The sequence below is a fragment of the Cryptosporidium ubiquitum genome, assembly GCF_001865345.1.
Source record: "Cryptosporidium ubiquitum isolate 39726 chromosome Unknown contig_14, whole genome shotgun sequence".
Lineage (NCBI taxonomy): Eukaryota > Apicomplexa > Conoidasida > Eucoccidiorida > Cryptosporidiidae > Cryptosporidium > Cryptosporidium ubiquitum.
The window spans coordinates 44,063-69,983 of record NW_021639825.1 but is presented as its reverse complement, the minus strand read 5'-3'; the positions used below and the strand labels follow the sequence as shown (position 1 = coordinate 69,983).

Sequence of the window (25,921 nt, the reverse complement as noted above, 5' to 3'; positions counted from 1 at the left end):
TAAATAATGGCACAAATAATTACTAATATTAATTAGGAGACGTGTAAGGTAGTTTAGAATTAAATATGTTATTATTATTGCTATTATTGTTACTATTATTGTACAAATATATTTATGTTTAGTTAAATTAATTAAGCGGAATTATTTTTTAGAAGAAAAAAAAATTCTCCCAGGACAAATTTGTTGTTTCTAATCATCCAAGAAATATAACAATGAATAACTTTACAGTTAGAGTACGTCAATTTTTAAACAATCCTCTCTTAGCCAGAAAGCAGTTTGTTGTTGATGTTATTCATCCATCATTGGGAGGAGTTAGCAAGTCTGACTTGAAAGCCAAGCTAGCTAAGTTATACAAGGTTCAAGATGCGAACTGTATTGTATTATTTGGTTTCAAAACTGCCTTTGGTGGTGGAAGATCCTCAGGTTTCTGTGTAATATATAATAATATCAGTGCCTTGAAGAAGTTTGAACACAGATATCGTCAAGTCAGAATGGGTATTGCTGAGAAAATTACAGCAACTGGACGTAAGGGTAGAAAAGAAACTAAGAACAGAAGAAAGAAGGTTAGAGGTACCGAAAAAGCTAAGATATCTGGTGGAAAAAAGTAAATTAATATTGGTAGTGTATAATCAATATTTCAATCTATTACAGATTATTCTGAAACTTGACAATAAATTTTTAATAGAAACACCACGCTTAATATGATGCAGAAAGAGATTTCATATATTAGATCTTTCAGTACTTTATATTTTGGTATGATTAATGTACCATCATTATAATGTTCTAGATCTGATTCTAACTATACTGAGATTTTTTTAGTACAAATTCATGTGTATTCTACTAATCTATACTTTCCAGCTCATATTAAAGTGAAATCTTTGAAATCTTGCTGTCTTGTTTCATTTCAAGGTATTAAAATCTAGAAGATGCGATACAAATTATTGAAAAGTTATTAATATATATACTTTTTTTTAATCCTGATTCTAAGATAGACTAATATTCTAACTATTTTCAGTTTATTTTCTATTCTCTTTTCTAATCTTAAGTAAAGTCTTAACCAGGCTGTTATTTTCGTTCTGAATTCTTTTCAGGTCATCTAATAAGGGACCCAGCTGGTTTTCTCGGAATTCTAATTGTTTCTTCTTTCTGTTTAGAGAAATCTGCTTCATACATTTTTTCAAGTTATTTTGCTCTTCTTGAAACTTTTGTTTGAGGCTTTTAAGCTTCTTAACTTGATCATCCCATGCTTCATCCCCAAATTCCTTAAGTAATTGTAAATTTACTCTTGTGATATAATTGTACTGAATCTCCGAACTTATTCGTTTTATCTTTCCCATTGTCTTGTCTTCTATTTCAGGTTGTTCTTCTCTCTTGTTAAACTCTATCTCAGCTTTCTTCTTTTCTAAATAATTCTTTTCTTTTTTCTCACCTTCATTTTTAAGCCCACTCAAAACAGATGATAATTCATCTTTAACCAATTTATTTGCATATTGCATTTCTTCCGGAGATATACTGTCTATATAACTTAATACATCGTATTTATTAACTAACTTATCACCATAGTCCCCTTCTTTCCCACATATAACTCCTATACCATCTTCCATATTTACCCCTCAGCAGAGAAATGGCCAAATAACCAATATATCGTGTTATTCTTAATAAACCAAGCTCAGCAATCCTCAAATATGTACTATTTAACACCTTAAGCCTTTGTCTTGACACCTCTATCTCCTAACCTGTAAAATCAATTCCAACACCTAACTATCCCCAAAAATGAGCATCAATTGCAACTTTGTTTATCAGTATCATCCACTTTCACTCCTAATATTCCCAAATATTATCACACATTAACTTTATTTTTGTACTAAATAATCAAATATATTCGGCGCCAAAACTTGCCGCCATTTGTAGTACTTGAAGGTTAATTAATATATATATATTCTTAGAAATGAGGGTCAAAAAAAAAATAATTGAAAACAATAAGTGGGAAAACAATTAATGAGAATTGGAAATCAAATTCTGAAATTAAAATTAAGAATAAAAAAATAACATATTTATTAGAAGTTAAAAACTGAAGAAAAATCAATTAAACTTTTTATATATTGATTTTGAAAAAGAATCATTTTGGTAGAGCACGTCTAATAAATTGGTAAATTCAGAAATATCTCAGCTTTTACATGTTGTAGGAGTGTGCAAAGTTACTCAGGTGAATTTAACGGAAATTATATGAATAAAGGTGAAAATCAAGTGAGTCTATATATTATAGTTTGCTGATCAACAATAATTTAACTAAGACTTTGAATCAACAATATAAAGGCTTAAAGTAGGGAGCCAAAATACACAATACAACAGTACTATATAATATATATATATATTATATATATATATTAATATAGAAAATATGATGGATGATAATAGAAAGATAGGCCTTGGGTGTTGTGGCCTTGGGATGATTTTGATAGTTTTGGGAGTCTTATTCTTTTTTGATAAGGCATTGTTAACTATTGGAAACCTTACATTTGTCGCAGGACTAACACTAGTTTTGGGGTTAAGTAAAGTAACCAGATTCTTCTTAAAACCTGATAAACTTAAAGGAACATTGTTTTATTTCGGAGGATTGTTTGTAATTATAGTGAGAAGTACAATTATTGGATTCATTTTACAAATGTTTGGTTTGTTTTACCTTTTTAACAGTTTCTTGCCAAATATTGTTTCCTATATAAAGCTTTCTCCATTAAGTTTTATCTTAGAGCTTCCAGGAATTAAGCAGCTTTCTGAATGGATTTATGATCAAAGGAGACTTCCATTATAAATGAATTCCAATTTGAGTATGATTATAGCATTTCTTAAGCATGGTATGGGGTTTCTTACTACTTTGTTTTAATTCCTAAATGATCGAAAATTAATTACTGCTAATAAAAACAAAATGTCTATAGAATTAGCAAATTAATTAGCTAAACTACTTTTTCTTATTTTCTAACGACTATTTTAGTATAAATTTCCTACTTAACAAGTGAAATCATGTTATTTTCTACCTTAAAGATGTCAGTTCTCTCTGCAATGAAAGATCCTAGCTTCTTTGAAACACCTTCTGGTCTTTTGATTTTATTTCCAATCATAGCCATGTTAGTTCTACCGTTCTTCTTTAAAAAGTCAATAATAGATTCCTCATAAAGTTGATCTGGTTTGCTTTGAGACTTTGATTCTACACGACTCTTCTTTGAAGGTGGCTGAGAATCTGTAGATTTTGCCTTTTGAGAAGTAGATGATGCTGATTGTTTGTTCTTATTCTTAGTAGAGGAGATTTTAACAGAGTCTTCCTCTTCCTCTTCTTCTTCCTCCTCCTCATCCTCTAAATCATCTAAGTCATCTTCATCATCATCATCATCTTCGTCTTCATCTTCTTCATCATCATTGTCTTGAATTAGCTCATCTAAGTCCAAATCATCAGCTTCATCACTATCGATTTCTTCGTCTTCAATCTCTTCATCAGTAGAATCATCAGATTTAGATGGTAACTTCCTCTTGAGATTCTTTTTATTATCAGCCTTGGAATTTTCCAATTCAAGCTCCTCTTCATCCTCATCAGACATTCCCATTAAAGCATCCTCATCATCAAAGTCTTCCTCATCCATTTCTGGTTCGTAAAATCCAGAAATGTGTACTTCATTCTTTCCTATTACGGAAAGTTCAATCTCTGCTGATGTAGAAAGGAATAAGTCCAAGCTAGCATGCTCAACAGTACCTTTTTGTAATGAACAAATAGTATATGCAGTACCATTATCTATGGCTTGAACATAAACTCTTCCATTGTCCTTTGGTTCAGACAGACATGCCTGACTTAAATGTAAAATCTCTCCCTGAGTTGAATCCAACTTAACCTTTTGACCTGGCTTAATAATTAATCCGCAAAACATCTTTATTAAATACTAAATTCTATTGAAAATTGATATTTCGTTGAAAAATATTAAATTTTACTTAATTACTATTTTCTAGTAATAAAAATAAAAAACTTAATTTCACCTTGTACCTTATCTCTACTCCATTTTTATTTTATTTAATTATCAGAGAGATGGTGAATAGAGACCTATCCATTTTCATTTTACATACAAATTTATTGTCAAATATTTAATCAATATTTAATGTCCTATACCGGCAGTAGACATGACGGAGACGCGCTATATTGAACAAATTAAGGGAAAATGATTTTTAGATTTTAGAGAGTAAAAAGAAATATTGTCGGATGAATAAAATGATTATTGAGAATGTGCATAGATAAAATTTGTAAAGCTGTGTGAAAAAAAGAATTAATATTTAATGTTATTTAGTTTATATGTAATAAATGAATAATAACTGGCATGTTGAATAGGTATTTCTTTTTCTCCAAGTATTCTGTTTAGAAAGCAAAATTAGCAAGAAATAGAGATTTGTAAATTAAAGTTTGTCCTGAACCTTAAAACTCGTTATAACTAATAGAAGAACCATTTTTAAGTATGGAATTGGTAATATTAGTTTTTTAATGCTAAGCTTGCTTATTAATATTGCATACAACTTTGTGTTTTAGATAAAATAAGTGAACCTACTTGTCTGGAAGAGGATCTTTGCATAACTTCTCCATGGTTTGGGCTGTCATCTATTAAGGAAAGGAGCCCAGATGGAACGAATCTAAGTTCTCTGAGTTCATTTCTTCCTAGAATATCAATTAGTGATCTGGGAGGAGCTCCAGTGTAAGCAATTTTGAAGCAGCTTCTAAAGAGCGGAAAGTGTTTGTCTACATCAATAGACTTTTCAATCAATAAAACTTCAAGAGTTTCATTGATTTCCTTAAGAGTAACAAGCCCAGCAAGATGTTGGCCTCCAGTTACTTCAGCTTCAATTTCTTCCCAAGATTTTTGTCCATTTGATAATGTGAAAGCTTTGCCGCCCCTAACATTTCTTCCACCTAAGCAAGTAGTAACTAGGTCAGCAATACCACAGGATTCAAAGAAAACTCTGGTCATAATCGAACTTCTAATATTGAAGAAAATACTTCCATATAGAATCATTTCAAGCACTCCCAACCTCATAACGGCAGAAACAGTGTTTGTACCACATCCTAACCCTTGTATCATTCCTACTAACAGTGCAATAATATTCTTTAATCCTCCAAAAAGCTCGGTACAAATTACATCAGGAACACAATCTATTTTAAACCAAGGAGTGTCAAATAGATATTGCCAAATATAAGCATCATCATAGTCTGAACAAGCCAAAGTTGCTTCACCAAACTCTCTAGCTGCTAAGCCCGAAGCTACATTTGCACCTGATAGAACACAACAGTCTATTCCCAATTCTTCTTGAATAATATTGCTAATTAGAAAAGGATGACCGTTTTCTACAAGAAAACCTTTTGTTAAGGATACTGCTCTAACAGCCTTAGAAAAATCCAAATCAAGCTTTCTAATTTGTGATGCCACAGAACGGACAAATTGGCTTGGAATAACAAATATCATTAAATTACAATCTTCACAGGCCTCCTTTAAATCTGTCACAGCCCTAACATTACTGGGAAGTTTAAAATCTGGCAAATACTTAACATTCACATGATCTCGGTTAATCACATCTGCCAAAGACTCCCCAGACTCTACCTTTTCGTCATATAGCCATAGTTTTACTTCATTGTTAAAAATTAAAGTCCTCTCTGTATTATATCCTACAATACAACTAATTGCTGATCCAAAACTTCCTGCACCAAAAATAGTTACTTTTAATAGACTACAACGAAGATGTTGTCTTAAACACATATTTCTTAACTAATTCTTTTAATCCTTAATTTCGTTTTAATATTAGGGAAAATTCTGTATTCTTACCAAATTTTTAATGTCCGATACCACAACGTTTGGCGCCTTTTTTTTACTTTTTTTGAAAAACCAATATTAATTTTAATAAATTATCTAGCAAAAAAAATGGTATAAATATAGTAGTAGTTTTAGATACAAGTGATGATATGTAATAATGTCAAGTTTATTACAAAAACATGTTTCCTAATATATTGGAATAAAGATAATCTATTATTTTGATTATGTGTGGCAATTATGTCAAATCTGTAGATTTTTCAAATTGATGTGTTATAATAAATAATATTCTTCAACCTCATAGACTAAAGTGTATATTCGCTGTTAATTGATTAATCTAATAAAATAGCTATTTTAAATTTCTCCTTTTATGCAACAATTGTTTTTCTCATTAATATTTTCGTTAATTTATTTCTTAAATTAATTAATTATTTTATTAGTTACCGCTAAGTACCGACACAGGTGGCGCCAAATTGTGTTATGTGTATAAAAGGGGAAAAACAAATAGAAATAAATATTGCAGGGAAAAATTAAATCCAGGCAATATAATTGATTAAAAAAAACATATGGTAATGTTATATAGTAGTTAGGAATCTATTATGTTATAATAATAGTGAATCAAATTAGCATAAAATTAGAATTTTCGAATTGGTAAGGTCAAAATTGGATTCACTCAAGATCAAAATTATTTCTGGGTAACTAGTTAGTCAATTAAAGCAGGATTGAAATGGCGGATGCTAGTTCTAGGATTAAAATGTCATCATCAGGTATTACAGCAATCTCCAGTATAGAAAATAGAAGAAGAAAGAATGTGACAATTAGAAAACCTATTATTCTTGGAACCTATGCTTTCATGCTTTCAATTGCAGAGCAAAAGAAAAGAGGTGATAATGCAACTCATTCTTGGACTTGTTTTTTAAGATCTCCTGATAATGAAGATATTTCATATTATGTTAAAAAGGTTGTTTTTTCTCTTCATCCAAGTTTTCTTAATCCAAACAGAGTTGTTGAAAAATGCCCCTTTGAAGTCACAGAATGTGGTTGGGGAGAGTTCGATATTATGGCAAAAATTTATTTTGTTGACTCATCTGAAAAACCTGTAGAAATTAAGCATTTTTTGAGATTATACCCACCAGGTACAACTGATGTAAGAAGTGTAAAATTCCCTTCAGACAATACTCCTTCTGAATGTGTTGCTTCAGAAACCTATGATGAATTCATTTTCTATGAGCCAACGGAGAAATTCTATGAAAAACTGATTTCTGGCCCAATTCAACCCATGGCTCAACATAGACTACAACCATATTTTCATAAGACTGATAAGTTTACTTTTGAAAAAACATTGGCAGCTGCCCATGTTTCTATTCAAAACGAGATGGCATCCTTGAGGGCTGAAATTGCTCAGATTACTCTAGATATTCAAAATATTCGTGAAAATTACTATTCTCTTAGACCTTCTGAAGTTGCAGGTATGTTTCCTCAACAATCTATGGCTGATCAAAGTCCTGTAAGTGAATCAAAGAGCTCACAAATAATGCACCAACAACCCGAATTAAATCTTCCTCCTGGAGGAACTTTTCCACAAAAGTCTGAAATTTATGCTAGATCTCCACCTAACCAAAAGACTCAAAACTCCAAGTTTCAGGGTCTTACAAATTCAAGACCAGACTCTATGATCGATCCACAATTCCAATCTCAAAATACTGATCAAATTCATCAGTATGATTCAGGAGGCATTAGTCAAGTTTCTGGGCAGCAATACCACCAAAACTTTCAGCAACAACAACATTTCCAAGCTCATTCCACCACTAATGATATCCCTTCTCATCAAATCCGCCAAGGACATTCCTCGCACCATCAAAATATTTTTGATAACTCCAAAATGGTTTCTCATCTAAGTCATAACCATAACACAAATTCTAATCCAAACTTTAAGCAGAGCAATTCAATAGATGGTGTCAACTTGGATATGAATAGGCAAGCCCAATTTCACATTGCAAATCAAATGCAACCTAATAGAAATCCAGAAAATCCACATACCATTATAAACAATAACCATGCCCAGTATTCTAGTCATGATCCTAATCTACCTCCAAAAATTGAACCTCACATTTCAAATCTAAACAACACTAATATCCAATAATAACTTATATTGTTTTAGTATATATAATTTAATTAACTTTAATTAACTAACCTAGCTTAATCCTATTATTTCTAGTCCCCACTTTATTTTCCTACAGACCTCTCACTAATTTGTCACTACGAATTATTACGTAACATTAACTTTTATTATCTTCCTCTTATCACATTGCAGCACAACTAGTTGTAATTTTAAAGCATCAATAGTACACTACATATATATATATATATCTTCTAAGCTTTTACGAGTTTTCTTGCTTTACAATTATTCTCATCTTTAATATGCATAATTTTTACCTAAATTATATTAATAAATAAAAACCTTCTTTAGGCGCCAAATATGTGACCGCCTTTAAAAAAAGATTCACAATAATAACCATAAGAAACTGAAATGTGAGTAAGTAAATAAAATTAATGAGTTAAGTTATGTTAATAAAAGAAAGTTAGTTCGAATAAGAAGGTTATTTTGCTCTTCTCTGATTTTTTCAGAGAGGTGAGAAGGTTTAATATAATGGGATGTTCGAAGACTAGATGGAAATGTATCCATAATGGAGAATGCTCACAAGAGTTTTACTATAAAATCCACACTTTTGTAGGCGGATTAGAAATTTCTGTTGAGGATATAGACCCAAATCCTACATCTTCTAGAGTCACTTTATTCGATGAGCAAACAATATCTTTTCCACGCTTGGTTATTCTAAGACCAAAAGGAATCAATCATTTAAAAGAAATTAAATCAATTGAACAAATCTCAAAGTACAGAAAAAATAAATCCTTGGATGAATTTGTTGAAATTTATAAGGATTTATATTCTGAGCCTTTGAGTATTGAAACTAAACAGCTTTATGATTTTACCAGTAATTGTATTTTTGAGATATTATCAGAAGAAGATATTCCTCTTTTAACTGAGCTTAGAAGCTTATATGGACCTCCAGAATTTTTGAATTCAGAAAATAATATTGATGGAAATATTATAGGAAATGTACTTGAAAAAGATGAAAGTGGTATACTTATAATTAATCCTTGGGACTCACCAATGAGTCAGTGGGGAGATAGTCCTTCACATCGCAATTCAATGAGAAATGAGACTAATATACCTTTTCATAGCTCAGAACTACACAAAACAAACTCTAGTCAAAAGCTTGATGCAAATCAGGCAAGTATAATTGGAAGCCAAGGCTTGGATTTTTCTGGCTTTTCTATAGCTTCTATAAAAGCCTTGGCAATTTTTGGTATTTTATTTGTTTTTGAAGAACCTTATTTGTTGGTTTCTACTGATGGGGATATATCAAGTGTGATTTACCAAAATGGAGCTTACAAAACAATTAACAGAGTAACCAAATCTTTAGCAATTCCTTTATTTTCAAACTCTATAGAAACCCAGTTCTTCAATTTAGATCATCCAACAACAAGTCAGAATGAAAAAGATACTCTTAAATTAACTACTGAGTTCTCTAAAAAACAGTCTGAACTTGTAGTTGATCATCTCAAGGCTGGTAAAAACCAACAAGATATTAAAACAAGCAAATCTAGTGAGAAAATAGAGTGGATTAATAGGGTTTCTTCAACATTGCAAAAACTCTCTCCAATAAAAGGAAATAAGGAATCATTTTCGCTTCTGACTGAATCAGGAGCTAATTGGATAAGTAACTCTCTTATCAATGTATCTTCGGGAATATTAAGTACAGTCTCCACTGCACTTTCAAATTCAATTAATATACAACAAAGTAACCCAATATTAAGTACTAGTAGTTCACCAACAAATTATTTATCAAAAGACCTTTCTTTTAGTTCTATTGAAAATTTATCAAAAACAAAAGACTCAAATTCACCCCTTTCTTTGGAAGAGCTTCTAATTGAGAGAAGGAGCCATTTAGAAAGGCTTATTGAAGGGGTTACAAAAATGATTTCTTTAGGAGGGTTTTTTTACAGTTTTGATCTGGATATTACACATACTCTTCAAACAAAGTTTGAAAATTCCTGGATTGATCACAAAGAAAGAGTGGGAACTTTAGGTGAAAACGGAGAAACTCTTTCTGAAATGAAAAACAAAGCTTATATAATTACTGGTGACTCTAGGTTCATTTGGAACAGAAATATCTCTCTTCCAGTTCTCATTTCTGGTGTAGATCCTCGGTGGATAACTCCTCTAATACAAGGGTATTTTTGTAATCAAGCTATAGTTATCTCCCCTGAAGGTCCTGGATATATTAAAATTGGTCCTGATATTCTTTCTCTTAGAATGAATCTCATCAACTCTTTTACTGATCTTGATGAATTATTTCCCCAAATTAATAAAAGCACCAATTCAGCTACATGTGAACAAAAATGTGCATGTAGTGATAATGGAATGGTTGCATGTAGACATAAGTTTGCATGCAAAATGTGTTACCGTGATTATGTGGACTCATTAACAAGATATGATATTGTTTTGATGTCCAGGAGATCATGGGAAAGGGGTGGAACACGCTTTAATGCAAGGGGTATAGATGAAAATGCAAATGTTGCAAACTTTGTTGAGTCAGAGTTACAGATATGTATAAACAATTCTGATCATTGGTTTGCATTTACTCAAATTAGAGGTTCAATTCCTCTATTTTGGGAGCAAACTGGTGTAAACTCTTGTGCAATCACATGTTTTGATCATGACTATTCTAGTTATATGTTTGAAAAGCATCATGTTAAGCTTGTTAAACAGTATGGAGAGGTTTTTTATGTTAATTTATTGGGTTCTTCAGCTCATGAACAAGCTTTAAGTTTGGGTTTAAAGAAGGAAATTAACTATTATAATTTGAATATTGAAAGCAAATATGACAATATTAAATATTCTGAGGACTCTGAGACAGGGTTAGTATGTGACTGCAAAAAAAAACATGAATCTAATCAAGATGATTTTTGTTTTTGTAGCTGCAAAGCAATTCCTATTGTTTATACAAACTATGATTACCACCAAAAGGTAAAGAATCAAGGATTTGAAAGTGCATTAAATGAGTACGTTTCAATTCTAGCTAAAGACTTTGGAGATAGAATTGGTTATTTCCATGGTGTATTTTCAAGCTCTAACTCTAAACCTTGTTCTGAAACTACTTCAAGTAATAACCAAGAACCTGTTTCTTTTGCAAATCTTTTAGATCTGGATGATTTTGAAACTAGAGAGGAAGTTTTAGAGAATAGTAACAATTCATTAGTGTTAAAAGTTGATCAAAAGAGTGAACTTGTTATTAAGATGAGACAAAAAGGAGTAATAAGAACCAACTGTTTGGATTGTTTGGATAGAACAAATGCTTTACAGTGGTATATAGCATGGACTTGGTTTGTAGATTTGATTTTATCTATTTCAACATGTTCATTAGAAAGCAATGGCTTACAAAATAAGGAAAAAGTTAGTAATATATCTCAAGAAGGTTTTGTTAAATCTTTACTAAATAGTCAACTATCACATTTTGGATGGTTTCAATTAATTTTAAATAGTGGTGAAAAGAGTCAAACAGAAGAAACCAATATTTTGGAGATTATTAATGGTAAGAATTTGGATCAGATATTAATTCCAAAATCTGTGAACTCTTCTCTTTCCAGTAGCTTAAGAAATCAGACTCAAAGTAAGGTAATGAGATCTCCTCTTACTTTGTCAAATCCAATAATACCTTCTAAAATAAACAAAGGGGATTTTGAGACTAGAAGTTCATCTATTCAAACAGAATGTAGAGATATTGGACAGAGACATTTATTTATAATGAAAAAATCTGCAGGTAAAAATTATAACAGCTCTGTTTCAATAAGTAATCTTGATATGAACAGAAATATTTCAACAATGGATTTAGATGATTACAGATCCAAAGAATTTTCACAGTCAAATAAGAGAAATTTGTCTTCATTTGAAATTTTTAGAAACTGTTTGTTAAATGGTATGGGGGTGGTTACTTTGAAGGACTCTTTTAGCTTATTATGGGCAGAGAATGGAGATGTTATAAGTGAGCATTATACTGGAGCAGGGAGTGTATTTAGTGGAGTAATTAAAAATAGAAAAGTTTCTCTCTCTACAAACCTTGATCATGCAGTAAAATCTTTAAGAAGATTGTATCATAATACCTTTGAAGATTCTTCAAGACAACAATATATAGACTGTCTGTTATATAAGCATCCATCTAACTCAAATATACTAGGTCAGACAGATGATTTATTCAAAGGTAATTTATCAAAGAAGTCAGTACAAGTCCAGAGTTTACCTGAATCCTTAAGTTTAAGTTCTAAAGATTTGAATAATGAGAAACTCACTATTTGGATTTGTTCCTGGAACCTTGGAGGTCAAACTTTAAATGTAGGTTTGGATGCTTGGATTGAAGCAAACCTACCTAAAAACACTAGTATTGTTTGTTTTTGTGTACAAGAAATTGTTGAATTAAGTAGTGTTCGTGTAATGTTTAATCAGAATGATAAAAACAGAGAGGCCACATTTGAAATGTTGGCTCTTCAGTCTTTAGGAGCTGATAAATACGTAAAGCTCCACAGTATTAGTTTGGTTGGTCTTTTTTGTGTAGTTTTTGTCAGAAGATCTTTCCACCGTTTTGTTAAATCTGTGGAGTCAAATTCAATGAAACTTGGCCTCATGGGTAATACTGGTAATAAAGGAGCAGTAATGATAAGAATGAATATAGAGAGATACGGAAGTATTGTACTAACCAACGTCCATCTGGTCTCTGGAGAACAATATAGAGAAGAAAGAAATTCACAGCTTAAGCTAATTCTTCAGTCTTCTGTTTTTAATGAAATCCCTAATTTTAAAGGTTTTCTAAGAAGTGGTGCTTCTCTACAAGACCACGATTTAGTTATTCTTGCTGGAGATTTTAACTTTAGAATTCAGCTTCCCAAACAAAAAGTAATGGACTTAATAAAAGAGCAAAACTTGAGTGAGCTACTTAAATTTGACCAATTTTTTTTAGAGAAGAAATCAGATAATGAGATTATGTCCAAGTTATTTGAGGGAGAAATTTCTTTTTTACCAACTTATAAGTATATCAGAGGTGAATATAGTTATGATCCCTCTAGAACCCCTTCTTGGTGTGACAGAATTTTTGTTTTATCAAAAGGTTCCGAATTATCTCGTATAACTGATACTAGAACTAATCAACAAGATGATTCCTTTGATTTTAATTGTTTGAATGGGTATACAGTCTCGATAATTGACTATAAAAGTGATCAAAAATGTCAGATTAGTGATCATCACCCGGTATTTGCAGTTATTACTGTCCAGTTTGATTGAATATCTTTACTTTTTCTCTTTAAATAAGTACTTAAACATTATTCATTTTGGAAATTGTAGACAGGTAGATATCTTAAAAACTGGTAATATTTTAATTTATATCATAGAAAAGATTATTTTTGATTTAAGCTATTTAGAAATATCGATTATACTATTAGTATACATTTGAATTTTCTATTTTTTTGAGAGTAGATAAATGCATTTTAAAGCAAAATCTCAGTATAATATTTCCTTTGATACCATAAATAAACTCAATACAGCTCAATTAAAAAATAAATATTTAATTGAAATAATATAGTTTTTGAAAATGTTTACATTTAGTTATTTTTGCACGTATTTCTACAATAATATTTATTATATGAAATTAGAAGTAAATTTTTAGATATATATTTTTTATCAGTAATAAAGTAAATTAGTAACTTTAGTAGGTAAATTAACTTTTGTTTTCTAAAGCAAATACTACTAGAATTAATTATTATATTACTGATGAACTCGTTTTATGATAATTACATTTTAAAAAATAGAGAAATATCTTTTGAGACAATAACTTTCAAATAAATACATTTCATGGTTAATAAAAAAATTTACTATTACCATTAATTATTTTCACACATTTAAAAAATGAAAAATTGACATGCCAATGTGGCGCCATTTTTTAGGCGGTCATTAAAAAAGCATAAAAGTTAATTTATTAAAAGAATATGTATGCATAAAAAAAAAAATGGTGTTCAAGTAGAAGTGTAATGTAGTAAAAAATTAGAAATATAAATAGAAGAGAATGTCAATGCAAAACAAAGATATTAAGGTAAAAAATTAGTATATTTTAATAATTATAAGATTTAGTAGAAAAAAGAATTATTTTAAGAAAAAAAATAAATACTAGCATTAATATTTAGTGTGCAGAAATAAGATTTAAAAAAAAGTGTTAAAAAAGAAATCAAAAGAACAGAAAATAAATTTTTTTTGAAAATAAATCGTATAGATAAGAAGAAATTAGATTTAATAAATTTATATTTGGTTAACAAAATATAAGAAATACCTAATGAATTTGGCATTGTGGAATCCAACAACTTTGGAAGTAGAAAATTCAAGACTAACATACTTTCCCATAAGATCCGATCAGTTATTAAAGAAAAATCGACCTAATGGAAACAACGATGATAAATTAGTAAGACAAATCATTTTGGATTACAAATGTTTAATAGATTATTCATGTTTATTAGAATTTTCTCCAGATGGATTATATGTTGTACCAGAATATGAAAATATATACACATGGCAGGGAGGCATTTTTGTACGTTCTGGTTTATATGCAAGATCATTCTATAGGTTTCAAATAGAATTAGCATTAGAAGGAGAGTATACATCGGATGGATCAGGGCTAAAAACCCATAAAGTAGAGTTTTTAAATCCGCCAGCACATCCCTTAGTTAACAATAGTAATGGTTTGTTGTACATTCCTGACGAATGGCAATCAAAGATTCAAAATAATATTTTAGCTTTGTTATTTTTTATTAAGAATATATTTTACTTACCAGAATTGCTATCATATAAATTAGAAAATGAAGAAGTGGGGAACTTTGAAATGTCAGAGTCTGTTAGAAATGATTCTAAGAAAGCAGTATATAAAATTCAGAGAAATGTAAAAGATTCAATCGAGAAGTCCTGCAGATTATACAATTCCAAATTCTCTCCTTTTAAACTAAACTTTCACTTTGATTCTGAACATAAGGAAGATAAAGAGGAGGAAAAGCAAGAATTTCATTACAATGTAGATGATAATCTTTCAACAGAGATTGTGGAGTACATTAAAGAGTGTGTTAATAACTCATCAAACATTGTTGAGCAAAAAGAGCTACTTAGTGAATGGATTTTAAACATTGTTGATAAACACCAATCAAAACAAAAATAAATAAACTGCAGGTATTAGTTAATAATAAGATTTAATATTTTTCTGATAAACTGTTTTTGAATCAAACAGAATTCTAAATTGTATTGAAATATTAAGAGAACATTTCCAATCATATTAATGAATCCTCCCAATTTTAGCCAAGTGAATAACTGTGGGAGATAAGGAAAGGTCCACAGATAACACCTTCTTTAGCATCAAATCTGCAACAGCTCCTCCATTGTTTTTGAAATCATTTTTAACTAGCTCAATTGCTTCTTCTGTTGATTTTTCCAAAACTTGATCTACAGAATCTTCTACTGAAAGGTTTTTAAACTCGGATTCAAACTGAGCTTCTTCCTTTTCTCTAAATACCTTTAACTCTTCTTCTGCAGAAATCTGAGCTTCCTTGAGCTTTAAAATTCTATTTTCCTTTGCACGACGAACAATTTCCTCAGCATCTACCTCAGCATCCATTAACTTTTGAATTAAGGCTGATGAGCCTGTCCCATTCTTTCCTGATACTGACATTTCCCTGTATCAATTAAAAATCTCTACTGAAGTTTTATGAATATCTCGTATTTTTATATATACCACAGTTATTCAAACTGAATTCGTATTTAATTACCAATTTTTGAATTTTCTCAGTTTCTTAACTTTGTTAGCGGCTCTAATCTTATTCTCATAATTGTTTTTCCCGCTCAAGGCGGCAATCTTTTAAATCCTTGCCTAACTATTACTATTATACATGTAAAATAATGAAATTTCATTTTTCTTAAATTCATCTTAATTTCTCGTTTCAATGAAGTCTTTCTAATTAGTACAGGCTTAGTCTTTAAACCCCATTTGTTTCTGCACACTTTTTATAGTTCTTAAACTTCATTGCATTATTATTTTTTAAATTTCAGGCGCCAACTTTGTTAATAATTTTCTTTTTAAAACGGTACCTATATAAAAACATTATGTAAATATCTAAAAATATGATTTGAAAAACAGATTAAAGTAAAACTATTTAGAACTCATTTTGTTCATATTTTGTTGGTCATAAATGAATGATATGTTTAGTTGTCTGTACTTATATCTTAAATAATCATTAGGAATACAATTTTATATTATATAAACTTAATTTACAAATAAAGTTCACAAGAAAAGAAATCAAAAATTTAGTATACATTTGAAAATGCATAAACCGATAGAGGAGAAAAGTATAGTCAATAATAGAGAATTTTTAGATATTAATGAAGAAAAAGAATCCAATGGAATAGAAGATTTAGTTTTAATTGTTGATCATAATAAAGCCGATGAAAGCAGTATTATTAACTGCAAGAAAAAAGATGACAGCCAAGATAAACTTCCTCCATGGAAAAGAGAACCAATTCTTCTTGATAATAGTATTTTAAAAAGAGCCAAAAATTTTCTTTCTTTGTGTGAAACTGTTGGAAATGAAACTGTAACTCAAAATTACAATGAAGATAAGCAGGTGATAATGAATGTGCATATGGGAGTATTTGATGTTAATGGAAAGCTTCCAGAAAATAGTTCTCTTTCAAATAAAGATATTCTGGAAGTACCTGATTTAGATTTTGGAAATATTCAAAATAACGAGTTTTGCCAAATTGAACAAGAAGATGATAACGAAAGTGACTATTATGAGGATGACATCACTGAGTTATCATTCAATTATGATCCTAATTCAAATAATTCATTAGACGAACAAAAAGCCATTCATAATATGTTAACAAGAAAAAAATCAGGAAATAAGAGTTGTAAAAATAACAAAAATCTAGTGCAAGTCATTTCATCACAGGATAATGATGAAGGATAAAAGTATATACCTGCTCTTATGTGAATTGAATATCTTAGGTTATTATTGTGATACAAATAATATACAATATTGAGAACTTCGGAAGAAAAGTAATGTTTTCTTTCACACATTTGTATACATCATCCTATTAAATATAAATTTACCACCACTATAATCTAATAATATAATTTTTAAATTAACATTTTTCCTCATTCTATTTATTTTTCCCTTTTAAGACAATAAAAATAGGCGGGAAATTATTTTATATAATACCGGCGTTTGGAATAATATAAAGTTACGAATAAAAAGTGCATAAACATTCCTTGTTAAATATTTTAAACCTAAAAAGGAAGCAATATTTGTATTTTTAACTAAGGAGTGGAAGAAGATTTAGTGAGATCATTGGAGACATGAGTAAATTTAACTACGTATTAAATTTTTCTCCAGATACTTGGACTCCATCAATGGAGTCTAAAGCAGAAGAAAATTGCTTAGGAGGAATACAAAATTTTCCATTTGCCCCATCAATGAAGATTGACAGATTGGGAGCTGTTTGCGACTTTTCTTACACAAGTTATTCAAGAGGAAGAGACCCAAAGTCATCTCAACCCGATAATCAAGACTTCCATCTGGTTGATTCTCGTCCATTTCCGAAAACCAAGGTACGATATGTACAAAGAAAATTTCAAAAAGAAACAGCTCAGGCATACCATCAGAAACAACAACAACAGGAGAAGGCAGAGATGTTACTAAGACAAGGAAAGAAAAATGCAAAGATGCGTCAAGCTGGCACTCAACAATATCAGTATTCTCGACACAGATTTGTTTCTCGTATGAGAACTTTAACGGAGTGGTCAATAGAGCCACTATCATCATGGATATCGGTTGCAGAGATCCCTCTTTCGTCTTTACCAAAACAATTCTTAGATGTTAGTAAATCAACAATTGAAGATATTGGATGGTTTGGTACACTAAAAAGTTATAATAAATCAATGGACCGTATTTCTCCAAAATTGCCAATGGCTTTGAAAGATTTTGGAAACATGGAGTTTCTTCAACCTACAACTTCCGATGATGAGATACTTAGAGACGCTTTACTTCAGCCAGAAAAGAACATTGATGTTGCAATTACTGATCAGATCTTGGCATGTTTGGTTGCTGCTGCACAATCAAAATACTCATGGCATATTTTAGTAACAAATGTAGACGGGAAGCTCATCTTTGATAAACAAGATGGTTCAATTATTGATTTAATTACTGTTAATGAAACATCAGCTGAGCCTCCTCTACCTGACAATGTAAATAAGAACAATAGACCTCATTTGCTTGGCTTAGAGGCTTTGAAATCTAATCAGAATTACACTCAAAATATCCAAATTAATGGAGATGAAGGTATTATCAAACAATTTGAACCAATTCCATTTTCTGAAGAACATCAAGATGCAAATGTAGAATCTAAGTGTTACAGATATCGTATATTCTCTCTACCCCCAAGAGCTGGGGCATCATCCAGCGAAAATGCACAAAAAACCGTTAGAGTTGCGATAAGAACAGAAATAGATGCTCAAATTCCAAATGCTGAATCAGAAAATAGCGGATTCATTTTTGCTCGAGCTCTAAATGAGTACGATCCAAAGACTGTTAAAACTTGGAATACACAATTAGAGAGTCAAAAGGGTGCTCTCCTTGCAACAGAAATTAGAAATAATGCCTGTCAGTTAACCAAATGGGCAACACAAGCTTTACTTTCCAGTTGTGACATTCTCAAACTTGGTTATATTGTTAGAAGAACTCCTAATGATAGAGAGAGCCACCAAATTATTAGTGTCCAATCCTATAAAACTAAGGAACTGAGCGCTCAAATGGGGCTTAAAGAAGAGAATGCATGGGGCATTGTTCGTGCCTTGGTTGATCTTTTGTCTGAACAACCAGAAGGTCAGTACGTCATTCTTAGAACTCCCGTCAAGCATGTACTTAGAGTATATAGAATACCTGATGAAGAAAGTAGTGAACTTCCTCAGGATGAGCAAAGTCATAAGGAATAAACTAGCATATGTTATTTTTTTTACTATTAATTAGCAAGCCTCTTGATAAATTAACTTTAATAAAAATTCAAATATTTTTCTATTTTCAACTTGTTTAAATAGCAAAATTATCGAAATAAACTCTTCTTGTATTAGTTACTTATTATTTTTAGTTGCATGCACTCTTATATTATTTAAGCCATGGAATTTCCCGCTTGAGACAAGTTTTTATTAGGTAACCATTAAGCGGGAGAATGCGGTTTTTTATAAATATTGCATTTATTTATTAATATTTAAATAATATATATAAAAACAGGACAGTTTTGGCTTGTCTCTAAAGAATTTTTTTAATATTTAATTAGTAATAAAACACAATAAATACAAATTAATTGTTTTAAGTAATGTAAAAAGACGAATAATTAGGCAAATAATTACAATTTAAGGCGGCAAAAAAAAATATTTAAAAAGCATTTAGGCAGACTAATTAATATTCTTCACTTTTATATAAACTTTTTTTAGAAAAATGGGAGCTTACAAGTACCTCGAGGAATTATACAAACGCAAACAGTCTGACATCTTGCGTTTCCTTATGAGAATTAGATCATGGGAATACCGTCAGTTGCCAGCAGTTATGAGATGCAGTCATCCAACACGCCCAGATAAAGCCAGAAGACTTGGTTACAAAGCCAAACAAGGATATGTTATATATCGTGTTAGAGTAAGACGTGGTGACCGCAAGAAACGTGTTGCTAAGGGTATTGTTTATGGTAAGCCAAAGAACCAGGGTATTTGCAAAATGAAGAGTACTCGCAATTTAAGAGCTATTGCCGAGGAGAGAGTAGGAAAGTCAATCTGTAGTGGTCTCCGTGTTTTGAACTCATACTTTGTATGCCAAGACGCCACCTACAAATTCTATGAGGTTATCTTAGTTGACCCAGCTCACCCAGCTATCCGCAATGATGCAAGAATCAACTACATCTGCAACCCAGTACACAAACACCGTCAGCAAAGAGGTCTTACTGCTGCAGGCAGAAAATCAAGAGGTTTACAAGTCAGAGGAGGCAGAGCTGCTCGTCTCAGACCTTCTAGAAGAGCAGTCTATCGTCGCAGACAACTTGTCCAATTACGTAGATATCGTTAAACTGATCTATAGTCGGATCTCTAAATGCCTAGTTCGTATAATTGAGGTCCGTTTTCTGGTTGGAATATGTATTTTAATTTTAGACAGAGTATGCCTAAGTATTTTTAAAAGCATGTTATTGTCTTTCTATTTGAGTATTTGCACTCCTACATATTAAACAGAGAAGAAAACGGCTGTTTTGATATGTGAGCATTTTGCGTAATTATTACATTAGCAATGGGCTGATCCTCGGCATTTAAAATTGGATCTATATTTTTGTCTTTGTAATTATTGCTAATGTGAATTTGTTTTTTAATATTTATTTCAGAGAGATTCATATTAGAAATCTTTTCTTTAAGAGATAATCTTGAACGCGTGGCTTTAGAGAGTTTCATTGAAGGGCTGATAGGATTATTATTGGCATCAAAGCCTGGAGAACAACTTGAATTCTGGTTAGCTCTAAGTCTTGTTGACCATTTAGAAGCTGTTTCATTAATTGTTTCATTTGAAATTTGAGGTTGAGTGTTGGACTTATTCTCCAATGTATTTTCCTCAGTCTTAACAAAACTGGCAGAAATCTCTGTATGTCCCTTTTTGTCTTCTACTTGGGTATTTTTGATAACTCTATCAGGAATTCCATAGCTAATTTCTTCGAAATATGCATCTTCATAGAACTCATCTTCCGAATCCAAATCCATCATTTTACATAAATTGTATAATTGCCTTGAATACTTTTCAATACAAGATTGTAACCTCACATAAGTTAAATATAAATCTATTTCTCCATTATTTTCTCTATCTTGAGTAGTTTCCAAATTTCCATTGGAAGTAATTTTTTGTTTCTGTTCTAAATTTGGAGGAAGAGAACAAGCATTTCTGGTTTCTGAACTGTAGATTCTCTTACTTCTACCTCTGAAATTTATCCCAGATCCAGCTTCATGATTTGTTTGATATTTGGTATTATCTGAACCTTTACTACTTTTTGTATGTATATTTGAATCATCTGTACTCTTACCTTTATAAACAGTCCTAGATTTACTTTTTTCTTTAGATTTACTTCTTACAGGTGAGACACTTCTACACAGACTCCAAAATACTCTTTCATCGGATCTCAGTGACTCTAGGTAATTTCTATATTCTGAAGATGCTTTATGGTAGTTCTTAGATACCCTTTGTATTCTTTTTTCCAATTGCTTTTCAGGAGGTAATTTATATTTGTAAATTTCACTAATGTCATTATCCTAATATTACACAAATTATTCATGTCATTTACAGTTTAAGGTCCACTAAGTAGGAAACTTACCTTCCAGTTTGGGCGTATCTCAAAATTCATTCCATTTACCAAAACCTTTTCATTTTCCTTGTAATTTGTTTTACTGTTCTCCATCTAAATGTGAGTCTAAAAAAAGAAATTTAAAATTTGCTTTCTAAACCTTTTATTCAATTATTCTTCATACTTAATTATATTCCTACTACTTAATAATATTCAATTATTTTCTTTAAACATGTGTAACCTACTTATATTTTCCACACAAACTAAATAAAAAAATTGGTTACCGCCAAAACTCAATATACTAAAAATATAATTAAAGTGAAAAATGATATAAAAGCATTTTAAAAGTAACTTTAACTCAACAAAATCTACAAAAGATTTGTAGAAATTTACCATAATTAAAAATAGTTTCAGTTAATTTCTTTCACTTTTGCATCACCATTATTACTCAATTAATATTACGCCCTTGAAATGTTAGGGTACCAAATAAGACTTGAAATATTAGTTGGCGCCTATTTTATAATTGTAATGAATGATTAAGGTAAGTAAATATAGCGTTTTTATGTAAGAGTTAAAGCATAACAATCAACAATTCTGTTAGTTTGATTGTTGGGAAATAGAATTTGAGGTTTGTTTCTTCATTACTAATGAAGCAAATAACAGCTCTCAAGGAACAAATGAAGGATCACGAGGAAAATAAAGGTGATATTCAGAATGCACAAATATACTTAGAAAATGAGACATTAATATTAATTAAGGACGATAAAACTGCGCTTAGAAGATTGGATTTGGAGAGTTGTAATGTGATGCAGATACCTTCTGCTCCTGACTTTAAATTATACTATAGGACAGTACCAGAAGATATGGGTGAGGGGTTTTCTAAACGGCTTCGAGTACAAATAGTTGCAATTTCAAAAAACTTTAGTAAAGAAGAGGAGAAAGGAGATTTAAATCTAATATTCAATGTTCTTAGGGAAAAGCTCAATCATTGGAATAAAGAACTGGAACTACGAACTGAAATTGCTCTTCAGCAAGAATATATTAAAATCGGAAATGAATGCACTAATACTAAACTCCCAACTTTACTTAATCTTTTAAATGTTTTATGCTCAGATAGAGTAACCACGGGAGAGCAGAGAAAACAGATTAGGGACACAATCAACTTATTTTTGATGGGAGAAATTAGATACGACGATATATTTCTCATTTTTTCTCAAATATTGGGAGATAAAGTACTTCATCATCTAATTACTTCTCTTGAAGGACCCTTAGAAAATGATGGTAGTTTAGACTTCTCATGGATGCTTCGTTCATTTGAGTTCAAAAAAGAGATTTCTCCACTTGAAAACCTTTTATCCTATACAAACATCCAGAACTTCCTTCAAAACTCTGTTAAACTGTACCCATTTAATGGTTTTGATTCTGAAGAAATCCCCAATGTGGGATATTCTTCTGTTAAATGTGGTCCATACTTGATATTTTTGGGTGGAATAAAAACATCAAAAAGAGAACAAGGAATCAGAAGTATTCTTTTACACTCTTTTGACAAAATTCAAGTCTTGAATATAGAAACCTTAAAAGTTTCCAACTTTAGTTGTTTTGGTCCTACTCCAAAATCTATAATACACCATTCTAGTAATTTACTTATGTCTCAATCTGGTCCTAAGATACTTCTTTCAGGTGGGCTCTACTGGGATGACTCTTCCAGAAAATTCAGCTTTTCTGAGACAACTTCTGTATTTGATATGAAAACCAGAAGCTGGAATATACTAAATGGTTGTGCAAATACTCCCAGATTTTTCCATACATCGCTCACATACCCACAATATTCCACTGGTAAATCTTCCCAATTTGTCATTGTTTTTGGAGGTCTTACAAAAAGTCTAACAGAGATTTCTCCCTCTAATGATCTTTGGATTTTCTCCGCCAAATTCAACTCATGGACACAGGTAGCTGTCCTTCCTGCACCAAACTCTGCCCAAACTGAACTTCCAACCCCAAGGTTTGGCCATAGCATGGCTTGGATTAATGAGAAAACATTTCTGGTGTATGGAGGCGAAAGTAGAACAAAAGATGGTGATGATAATTACATTGGAATATTATTAAATGATATTTGGTCATTTACAATAAATTCAAGTGAACATGATATAGAGAATTTAAATATTAGAGGCCACTGGACCAAAATATCTTCTATGGGGTCTCCAAGGCCTTCATCTTCTCTCCATGCATGTATTTCTTTAAGCTTTCCCAAGACTAATTCTAAAGTTCAGAGAATTACTGACCTAATGCTTGGAACTCCAAATGACTCCAATTACAGCAACCAACTGCTTTTCATCGGAGGATGCACATCTCCTTTGATTAAAAACTACCCCATTTGTTTGAATGACCAAGAATCAGTTTCTGAAGATGCCAAGCATAATCAAGACTGGTTTCTGTTTAGTATGGAAAGCTCAAGGTTCGAACTTAACTCAAATAAAAAACTTCAAATGAGCATTCTAGATATCAATTCAAATGAATGGAAAAGTATAGAAAATCTTAGAGTCTCTAATCCTTCCCCTACTACAAAGTCAATCCTCACCCCTCTAATTGACCAGGATGACTTCTCGAATACTACTATATTAGGAGGTACATCATTAATGTTCGAGACATTCTCCATTAATAAGAACACAGTAATCCCCTGTGTTCTTCTCCAAAAGTTGGATCAAAATAGTGATCAGAGCAAAACCAAGAAGAATAAGTTTTTTGCACTTTCATTATTAGGCTTGGAGCCATACTATTCTAATACTTGTAATGAAGAAGATCAGAATCAGAAGCCAAACAATATAAATCTTATTTCAGAAGAATCCTTAATTTTAGATTCAGTTTCTAAATATTTAAAGCCAAAGCCAAACAAGAACTTTTCAATTTCAACTTCTATATTCTCTCCTCTAAGTTCATCTCAAAGCTGGATCTTTGGAGCTATTGCTCATTTGATAGACAATTCCTTTTCTACTGAAGTTAACTCTAGTCTATTTGAGATTTCAATATGCAAAAACTATATTTCTGTTATAGACAATGGTTCAGGACTTCTTTATGAAGACTTAAATAAACTATTTAGACATTTTGGAACTGATTCCAATGGTTCACTAGTTGAATATCAAACGGATCTGAAACCAAGTTCATCATTAAAAATGTATGGTCTTGGATTTAAACATGCCTTTTCACGTCTTTCTGAAACCTGTATGGTTTTCACAAAAACAAACAATTATATTGGAGTAGGTTTAATCTCCAAGTATATTATGAAATCAGAAAATCTGGTCGAAAATAAATATTGGACTCCAATTTGTTACTGGTATTCTGATACAATGAAGCCCTTAATTCCAAAAGGATCAACAATATCAGAACATGAAGAGAACCAAAAATTAATCTTTAAATATGGTTTTGTGAAAGATCCAGATCTTTTCTATGACCATTTTAATTCAATAGATTCTTGCTCAGGTACAAAAATCATGTTTTCTTTGAATGAAGAGTATATAAAACTGCATCCAACTCAGTATATGGAGATTTCTGAGATGGGAATTAATCTTTTAAATCAAGAAAACTCTTTTATCGACTTAAACTATCACAATTCCTGTAAATTTTCAATCCCTAATGAAGAAGAGACTCTTACACAATCTTTGGAAACAATGAATTCTTCTATTTCCCCTTACTGGAATTCTGAGAGATTTTCAATAGATTACTCTCTGTCTACTTATTTGGGTTGGCTTTACCTGAATAAAACCCAAAAAATATTTTGCCAAGGAAAACTTCTTGCTTATGACAATAACTCTGAATCCTTAAGCTTATACGAGTTTTTAACTCAGCATCTAAAGTACTCTGTGGAACTATCTAGAATCTACAAAAATGGCTCCAATGATGGTGCATTCGCCTTAATTGGGAAGCTTTCTTCAACTTCTAAGAATAATGACAAACAAGAAATTTCAATGGAAACGGAGTCGGAAATAGGAAAAGTAAATGCAAAACGCTCAAATGAAATCTCTTCTATCAACTCCGAAATCACTCAATCTGAGCATCTATTTGAAGCAGGCATCCTGCTGTATTATAATGGCCGTCTAATTAGGAGACTAGAACACACTTTCCCAAATACAAAAGTTAAAGAAGCAAATAAATTCCAGGTAACTGCTCTAATCAATGTCCCACAATGGCTTAAACCTGCCAGTAACAAGCAAGAATTCGTTCTAGAAAGAACCGGAGTTTTTGAAGAATTTCAAGATTACATTAGAGGAATCATTTCTGAATATATCAACATTCATCTTGACCAAAATAAGCTTAAGGCATGGGAGGCTGAATTTAACAATTCAAACTCTGAAGATTTAAGCTTACTTCGGCCCAATAAAATCCCCAAATTAGAAGGATAATTTAACTCTTTTTATAAACTAATCAGAAAAAAAAAATGACAATTAAAGCCCACTTGATTGCTTATTAAATCGCATATATCAAGGCAACAAACTTTTTAAATATCTGATTATGCCTATAAGTATACTGAATTGCTATCTCTTTTTTTTGAAATTACATATTTTTTTCTATTTACTCAATTTCA

The 25,921-nt window shown here is 31.1% G+C and overlaps 14 protein-coding genes across 14 annotated transcripts; 9 read left to right on the top strand and 5 right to left on the bottom strand.

The window, feature by feature from the left end:
- Positions 1-212: 212 nt before the first annotated feature.
- cubi_00410 (40s ribosomal subunit protein S24) lies at positions 213-608 on the top strand (the record flags this gene model as incomplete). Its single annotated transcript, XM_029017424.1, has 1 exon — positions 213-608. One exon carries the CDS (start codon positions 213-215, stop codon positions 606-608), a length of 396 nt encoding a protein of 131 aa, XP_028873913.1.
- Positions 609-1,016: 408 nt separating this feature from the next.
- cubi_00409 (uncharacterized protein) lies at positions 1,017-1,604 on the bottom strand (the record flags this gene model as incomplete). The annotated part of the gene is made up of 1 exon (XM_029017423.1): positions 1,017-1,604. One exon carries the CDS (start codon positions 1,602-1,604, stop codon positions 1,017-1,019), a length of 588 nt encoding a protein of 195 aa, XP_028873912.1.
- Positions 1,605-2,401: 797 nt separating this feature from the next.
- On the top strand, positions 2,402-2,812 carry cubi_00408 (uncharacterized protein; the record flags this gene model as incomplete). The annotated part of the gene is made up of 1 exon (XM_029017422.1): positions 2,402-2,812. The coding sequence occupies one exon, from the start codon at positions 2,402-2,404 to the stop codon at positions 2,810-2,812; it is 411 nt and encodes a 136-aa protein (XP_028873911.1).
- A 190-nt stretch (positions 2,813-3,002) lies between these two features.
- cubi_00407 (uncharacterized protein) lies at positions 3,003-3,917 on the bottom strand (the record flags this gene model as incomplete). Its single annotated transcript, XM_029017421.1, has 1 exon — positions 3,003-3,917. The coding sequence occupies one exon, from the start codon at positions 3,915-3,917 to the stop codon at positions 3,003-3,005; it is 915 nt and encodes a 304-aa protein (XP_028873910.1).
- Positions 3,918-4,535: 618 nt separating this feature from the next.
- cubi_00406 (glycerol-3-phosphate dehydrogenase) lies at positions 4,536-5,783 on the bottom strand (the record flags this gene model as incomplete). Its single annotated transcript, XM_029017420.1, has 1 exon — positions 4,536-5,783. One exon carries the CDS (start codon positions 5,781-5,783, stop codon positions 4,536-4,538), a length of 1,248 nt encoding a protein of 415 aa, XP_028873909.1.
- A 778-nt stretch (positions 5,784-6,561) lies between these two features.
- cubi_00405 (transcription factor TFIIF) lies at positions 6,562-7,977 on the top strand (the record flags this gene model as incomplete). The annotated part of the gene is made up of 1 exon (XM_029017419.1): positions 6,562-7,977. The coding sequence occupies one exon, from the start codon at positions 6,562-6,564 to the stop codon at positions 7,975-7,977; it is 1,416 nt and encodes a 471-aa protein (XP_028873908.1).
- A 507-nt stretch (positions 7,978-8,484) lies between these two features.
- On the top strand, positions 8,485-13,233 carry cubi_00404 (phosphatidylinositol phosphate phosphatase; the record flags this gene model as incomplete). The annotated part of the gene is made up of 1 exon (XM_029017418.1): positions 8,485-13,233. One exon carries the CDS (start codon positions 8,485-8,487, stop codon positions 13,231-13,233), a length of 4,749 nt encoding a protein of 1,582 aa, XP_028873907.1.
- A 1,042-nt stretch (positions 13,234-14,275) lies between these two features.
- Positions 14,276-15,145, top strand: cubi_00403 (ubiquitin-conjugating enzyme; the record flags this gene model as incomplete). Its single annotated transcript, XM_029017417.1, has 1 exon — positions 14,276-15,145. One exon carries the CDS (start codon positions 14,276-14,278, stop codon positions 15,143-15,145), a length of 870 nt encoding a protein of 289 aa, XP_028873906.1.
- A 114-nt stretch (positions 15,146-15,259) lies between these two features.
- On the bottom strand, positions 15,260-15,652 carry cubi_00402 (uncharacterized protein; the record flags this gene model as incomplete). Its single annotated transcript, XM_029017416.1, has 1 exon — positions 15,260-15,652. One exon carries the CDS (start codon positions 15,650-15,652, stop codon positions 15,260-15,262), a length of 393 nt encoding a protein of 130 aa, XP_028873905.1.
- A 649-nt stretch (positions 15,653-16,301) lies between these two features.
- Positions 16,302-16,946, top strand: cubi_00401 (uncharacterized protein; the record flags this gene model as incomplete). Its single annotated transcript, XM_029017415.1, has 1 exon — positions 16,302-16,946. The coding sequence occupies one exon, from the start codon at positions 16,302-16,304 to the stop codon at positions 16,944-16,946; it is 645 nt and encodes a 214-aa protein (XP_028873904.1).
- Positions 16,947-17,335: 389 nt separating this feature from the next.
- On the top strand, positions 17,336-18,970 carry cubi_00400 (translation initiation factor EIF-3 subunit 7; the record flags this gene model as incomplete). The annotated part of the gene is made up of 1 exon (XM_029017414.1): positions 17,336-18,970. One exon carries the CDS (start codon positions 17,336-17,338, stop codon positions 18,968-18,970), a length of 1,635 nt encoding a protein of 544 aa, XP_028873903.1.
- Positions 18,971-19,472: 502 nt separating this feature from the next.
- On the top strand, positions 19,473-20,090 carry cubi_00399 (60s ribosomal protein L15; the record flags this gene model as incomplete). Its single annotated transcript, XM_029017413.1, has 1 exon — positions 19,473-20,090. The coding sequence occupies one exon, from the start codon at positions 19,473-19,475 to the stop codon at positions 20,088-20,090; it is 618 nt and encodes a 205-aa protein (XP_028873902.1).
- A 146-nt stretch (positions 20,091-20,236) lies between these two features.
- On the bottom strand, positions 20,237-21,456 carry cubi_00398 (uncharacterized protein; the record flags this gene model as incomplete). The annotated part of the gene is made up of 2 exons (XM_029017412.1): positions 20,237-21,310; positions 21,373-21,456. 2 exons carry the CDS (start codon positions 21,454-21,456, stop codon positions 20,237-20,239), a joined length of 1,158 nt encoding a protein of 385 aa, XP_028873901.1.
- Positions 21,457-22,019: 563 nt separating this feature from the next.
- Positions 22,020-25,739, top strand: cubi_00397 (kelch repeat-containing protein; the record flags this gene model as incomplete). Its single annotated transcript, XM_029017411.1, has 1 exon — positions 22,020-25,739. The coding sequence occupies one exon, from the start codon at positions 22,020-22,022 to the stop codon at positions 25,737-25,739; it is 3,720 nt and encodes a 1,239-aa protein (XP_028873900.1).
- Positions 25,740-25,921: the final 182 nt, after the last annotated feature.